At 46.7% G+C, this 6441-nt stretch overlaps 1 protein-coding gene across 1 annotated transcript in view; it reads left to right on the forward strand.

Moving 5' to 3' along the window:
• DPY19L2 (dpy-19 like 2) overlaps nucleotides 1-2194 on the forward strand; it is a 47131-nt gene extending 44937 nt beyond the window's left edge. Inside the window, exon 22 of the mRNA XM_028525931.2 lies at nucleotides 778-2194. Within this exon, the coding sequence (XP_028381732.1) occupies nucleotides 778-928 (151 nt within the window). The 3' untranslated portion in view covers nucleotides 929-2194. The remainder of the gene's footprint in view (nucleotides 1-777) is intronic.
• The last annotated feature ends 4247 nt before the right edge of the window (nucleotides 2195-6441 follow it).

The raw sequence follows: 6441 nt of genomic DNA on the forward strand, positions 1-6441 counted from the left end.
TAATTAAGGAAAACATTCTTTAGCGAGAAATATTCCTTCTCCCGGTCCACTCGTAGAGCCACCCAGTGGGGAGGGCTGAGGAGAAGAAACTGGGCGCCAGAGCTTCCTTTCCCGTCTTGGGCTTTGTGTTCATGCTGATCCTCGTGAGTTTAAGCCCCAAAACACGAAGTTTATCAGGAATTATGTTAACTTTTAAAAAATGTGTCTCGTTCCACTACTAATGGGCTTCATATTTGGCTACTGATAATCACGTAGAAAATACAGTGATCTGCATTTATTTTGAAAATGAATTTTTAAATATATAGTTGTGAATGTATACCGATCCTTTGTTGGATTCAAACTATATTGATTATTTGATTACATGGAACGTGAAAATGCAACCTACTTATTTTCATTTTTATCTCTAAATATTGAGCTTGGGCATTTTGAAATGGTGCCTTAAAATCTTTTTTTTTTTTTTTGGTTTTTTAATATTTTGTTTATTTATTTTTAGAGAAGGAAGGGAGGGAGATAGAGAGAAACATCAATGTACGGTTGCTGGGGGTTATGGCCTGCAACCCAGGCATGTGCCCTGACTGGGAATCGAACCTGCGACACTTTGGTTCGCAGCCTGAGCTCAGTCCACTGAGCTACGCCAGTCAGGGCATTAAAATCTTTACTGTATCGAATAAGTTAGTCGCTTGAAGTCTAGGAGCTGCTTGACAATTTGTGTGTCTCCTCTGGAGGTGACCGCGCTGCCACTGTGGTCTGCTGTGCCTTCTTTTCCCTCTTCTCCAGGCCCGGCTGCAGCATGCTCGAGATTTGGGACCTGGAGGACCCTTCCAACGCGGCGAACCCCCCCTTGTGCAGCACCCTGCTGGGGGACGCCCGGCCGCACTTCACCACGGTGTTCCAGAACAGCATGTACAGAGTCCTCAAGGTCGTCTGAGGCTGCAGCCGCCCGCCGCGCGGTGGCGCACTGCGGCGCGGAGGGGTGCACTGCAGACGGCCGCTTGGGCTTGTTCGCGCTGACCGACATCGCAAGCCTCAGTCAGGGACCCTTAAAAAGAAGATAATAAAGCGATTTAGTTTTTCCGATTGCTGAAGGGTAAATTATTTCATTGTTTTCCATTGGATGTCAGCCTTATTAAGCTTGCATTTAAATAATTAAATCAGTTCATACTGCATAAACAAATGTTCATCTTAAAGGTTTAAAAAACGGTATGTAAAAGAACAATGAAATTTAACAAATCAAAGATATGTGAGTCTTTTCAGTCCAACCAGGTGAATTCTTCAGGTTCTCTCTAGCACCGGGACATACTGGTTCCGACTCAACCGCTTGGACCGACTAAAGCTGTTGCTGACCTGACACCTCGGGTCCCGACCTCTGACCTCGGCGGGGAAATTTGTTTGTAACCATGCCACCGCTAAGATTGTTTCTGCTTTTACTAGCCTCTCGAAAGGTCTTTAATAGCTTTTAATAACTTTTTATCGCTTCGAGTTAAGTATTTTTAAAAACAGCCTACTCTGTAATGTTTTGACCCTCTTGAGTTTGTTTAACCAAGCAGATAAGTATTTTTGCCACTGATGAGTTCTCTGCCTAAGTGTAGCAGGTTATTAATCTGTCTTTGGAATCCAGTGGTTTTTCTTTTAATATCCAGGTAAAATAAAAAATTGCTATCATACATGACATAATTTCGGCTGAAACATAATCAGAAAAGAAACTCCAGTTAAATTTGTCCAATGAGATTTTTAAGATCCTAGGTCTTGAATGAAGCAAACGCACCTTGTCTTGCCAGCCGTGCAGCTGACGGGACACAGCCTTTGTTTTCTTCCGGTCACCATCATTTGTAGTGACGTATTTGAAGTCCTCTCCAGCTTTTAGAGTTGCAAAACATTTTACTGTAGGATACAAAGCAGCTAAGAAAGCACGCCACATTTGACTTACTTTAGCATTTTCAAGTAATTTGTTTTGGTGTGTGGACAAAGAAGGAAGAGAGACATAACACCCGACATTCATGCAGTTGATGTAACACATACCGGGCGGTGCTTGCATAGGAAACATTTAAAGTTGGCAGAATTCAACGACAACAACAAAATGGGACAAGCTGTATTAACTTATAAAATGTTCCATGTAAATATAATGTATTAATATGGGTTTATGTTACTTTCATGTGCTGTGTGTGTTTAAAAATTAAAAGAGCCTTGAAAATTCTGTGCACGTTTTCTCTTTTTCCTCATCCTTTACCAAGCACACGTTCTGAAATGGAGATAGCTCTGCTATGAAGGTGGAAATCACAGGGTCCTGTGGTCATGGTTTGGCAATGATACTTCTTAGCCACTTTAGAACGATGCTGCGTAGCCCCCCCAGAAGGCAGTGCGTGGTGATGGAAACAGTGCGGCCTTCTAACGAGATGGATCTAAGTGAATCCTGGTGCTTCATTTGCTAGGTGTGCAGAAGTCAGAAGATATTTATTGAGCACTTGCTGTATGCTATGAACTGTGCTAAGCTTGGTCATATTTCTTGACTCTCTGAGCTTTAGTTTCTTTTTTTAAAGATCCTCACCCAGGGATATTTTTTTTCATTGCTTTTAGAGAGGAAAGATGGAGAGAGAGAAACACAGATTTGTTGTTCCACTTATTTATGCATTCATTGGTTTATTCTTGTATGTGCCCTGACTGGGGATGGAACTGGCAACCTTGGCATACTGGGGTGGTGCTCTAAGCAACTGAGCTACTTGGCCAGGGCATCTGAGCTTCAATTTCTTTACCTGTAAGTCAGAAGTCACAGGACCTACTTGGAAGGTCATTATGAGGCTTAGTAAGAATGTGTGAAAGTGCTTGGCACGTGTAGAGCCCAACAAATGGTAGTTCCGTTCGCTCCCCCCCGCCCCCACCACCCAGTAAGGAGCTCAGCAATGTCCTGTTGCCTGATTGGTCACCTCGCTTCAGGACTCCAAATCTCATGCCTTTATTTTGTGTCAAAAAACAGGAGCGTTGGACTATAGCCCTCAAATGGTGAGAACTCTGTTTTTGCAACCTAACACATCCGTGTATTTGGAAGTTTTCCAATACCAAACACCCATGCTCCATAATATGTAGGAGAAATACAAATTAAATTTGTTTTATTTTTAAAAGGGTCCCGGCTCCTACCCCGCAGCTTGCAGCAGCCAGCACCAGGCCAGGGACGGCGAGAGGCTGTCCTTCCCCGCACTCCCAGACCCTGTCGAAATCCAGCGTTCCCAGAGCGGAGAAAAGTCCTGTGAGCACGGGCGAGTCCAGACACGCGAGCCGCGCAGGCACAGTGCGCGCACGCTGCGCGCTTCTGTGAAATGATGAACACGAAATTCGGCCACAGAACGCCTCTAGCCAAGGCCAGCTGTTTTAAGCGAACAGCTAGGCTTTATTAGATGCTCTTTACAATGTTGTAAAAAGCAAAACTGTCTTAATCTGAAATATAGTTATTGTCTATACCCTCATACTTAGTGAAATGATGTACTGTATCATGAAAACAATTTACAGTAAGTAGGAAATACCCACTAAAAGCTTGTGAGCAAAATGTTTATTTTACATAGACTTAGCGCCATCTGCTGGCTATGAAGCATTATCACATTTGTCATGAAATAGCCACAAAAAAAGGTTAAGCAGCTGGTTTGCACGTTTTAAGGTGGGAGAAATCCAGGCAGAAACAGAGAGCTCGAGGACATGAGCTACACTTCCTTTTAGTTGTGATGATCTCTGCAGGTAGGGATGGGACAGTAATTCCTGGTCCTCCTCTGCCTCAACCACAACATCTCCACTGTTGTTTCCTGCTCTCCCTCCTCCAGTGCCTCCTCCAAGGTTCTCTGCTTCGGTCCCCGCCTTCCTGTAGGATGATTGACACTCCCAACTTCTCCCTTCAGCCACAATGAGTGAACTGCTTGAGATTTTCAGCATCTTTTTTTGCTGCGCATGCTCACACTGTTGCCTCAATCTGTCCAAGTCTTGTCCTCCTCCCACTTCCTCTTCCTGCTATGCCTTCACCTCTCAGCTCAGATGTCCCCTCCACCAGGAAGCCCGCCAGGACCATCTCCTTTGTGGTCTGCCAATGCCACTCCACTTGCCAAGTTGTCTGATCATTTTAAAATGACCTCTTTACCTCTGAGAGTCATTGAGCTAAGAGCTACTTAAATATGGGTTTGTGTCATTTGATTCATATTCCACTTAGCATCGTGCCTGGCACATAGTAGGTGCTCAGTAAATGTTGCATGAAGGAATAGCATGGAAAATAACTGCTTGGAACATAGGAAAAAAATTAAATACAGGGCGGTTAGCGGTCCCATCGGGTAATTTTTACTGTTTGCTGTTCCTACTATAGACCTAATTTAGCCCCCAAATGGATCAACATATCTTGTGAGTCTCCAACACTGTTTGGGGTACTCTTGGATCAAACACAAAACATTAGTGTGTAGATTAAGACTGGCTTGAATCCCTGCACTACCACTTCCTAGCTTGGCAATTTAACATTTTTCTCATATGCAAAATGGAGATATAAAAGGTGTACAAGGGCAGGCAAAAAGAGGTTTACAGTTTTAAAACAAGTACTACAACCATCAATAAGTAATAATGCAATAATAAACTTTCACAGACCCACAACTGTAAACCTACTTTTGCTCACCTCTGCCTTCCTGTGTTAAAGAGAAAGCCACAGGCCCCAAACGAGGGCACTTGTGCTAAACGCCCACGATGCCTCACCTGGATACAATGACTCACCTGACTGTCTCACCTTCTCCCGGGAAAAGAACCTTGACCAGCCTGGAATTTTCTGGTCAACACCAAGAAGGGAATTTGACAAAACCCAGAAGAAGACACCATGATCTAAGAACGATCCTTTCTCTCCTTTAGTGACACCTGCCTTGCCCCGCCCTTCTCCCTGTGAAATCCTTCCATTTGGTATTTCCCCACCCAGCACCCTTCCAGCCACTGCATCGGGGGCGCTGCGAGATGCGTGAGCTGCCTGATGAAGACAATGAGGTCTGTGAAGTCCCTCGGTTGCATTTTGTCCTTGAACACTTCAAAATGGTCTCTGAGAGAGAGAAAAAAAAGGTGATACGTGTAACACATACAAAACAGAAGAAGTGCCCGGAAGTGTCTGTTTGTTTGTTCTTCTCGTCATTGTTCTTGCTGAAGTCGGACCAGTGCCGAGCCAACTGCGGGTGGGCTGGGGTTTCTGTCCCCCCTCCCTCCGCGAGTTTCTTTATTCTTCAGGGGCCGTCTGATCCCTCCAGAGTCTATTATCAGTCCTTTGCTGTGGCAGTTCGGGAAGCTTTGCTGTTGTGCTATTTCTCTGATGAGGTCTACCTTACTCCTTTAGTTTCCGGAAGCCGTCATGCTAGAAACAGAAAATGCTCACAGCTCAAATCCACGGCTGCAGCTTGTCCTGCAAAGTTGTGGGCTGCTGTAGTGTCGTGGTGTCCCGCAGGGTTAAGTTCTCAAATAAATTTGAACTTTTTCACGTGGTCTTTCCCTCCAAGTATAAAGTAAGAAACTCAACAACCCTGAGACCTCCAGAGCATGGATTCTGACCAATATCTCACCAGGGAATGCAAAGCAGACTGAAAAGGATAACATAACTCCTTATCTCACCAAACTGCCCTGGGTGGGAACCCTTTATATAAGGGGTAGAACTGCAGGTCTGGAAAGGAAGGGACCCCAGGACTGGTCGGTACAAGAAGGGCTGGCTGAGATCGAGACACAGGCACTTCCGCGAGGGGAAGACCTTGGCTTCCAAAGGTCCTCCCAAGGATCGGCTCAAATATCACTGGCCAAGCAGATTGCCCAGCGCTCCTCCCCCCAAACCTTCTCAGGGTTGGCATAGGCCTGGGGGGGCAGGGCAGGGCTGAACTCTGGGGAGGGGAGCGGTGTCCAGTGGTGCCCCAGCAGAGAGGGGCAGGGAAGCAGGCAAACAGGACGCTGTGTAAACCCAGGAGTTCCTGCCCCCGCAGCACCCGGTTCCTTCTGTTCCCGAGATCAGAAGCTGATTCGTGGGAGCTGCCCCTGCAGTGATGGAGTCTCGCAGCTGACCGCCCTGCCCCAGGCTCCCTGGTCAAATCTGAAGAGGTCCGGCTTCCTCCCAGGGTGAGTCCCCGGGTCTGCCGGCAGACCCCCGGGGGCTCCCTGCTGCTTATGCTCAGGCCTGGGACTTGCATTGAGCCAAAGTCCCCGGCAAAGGCCTTTGAGATGCTCACCACCCCCCCACCTTTGCTTGTTCACTGGCATCCACTTGCTGGGATTCAACATTATCTGCAGAACATCCAATTCCCCACTGAGGCCACTTTGGGACAGCTTGGGCCGTGTGCTTGGAACCTGGTGTAGCCCCAGAGGGTGTGGCGCTGGTCCCGGCGGTGGGAGGCAGGTGGCCTGCAGCCAGACAGGTGCATGCTAGATTTGGAGCGTGCAGGTGAGCGGTTGCCACGACAGGTT

The sequence above is a fragment of the Phyllostomus discolor genome, chromosome 10, assembly GCF_004126475.2.
Source record: "Phyllostomus discolor isolate MPI-MPIP mPhyDis1 chromosome 10, mPhyDis1.pri.v3, whole genome shotgun sequence".
NCBI lineage: Eukaryota > Metazoa > Chordata > Mammalia > Chiroptera > Phyllostomidae > Phyllostomus > Phyllostomus discolor.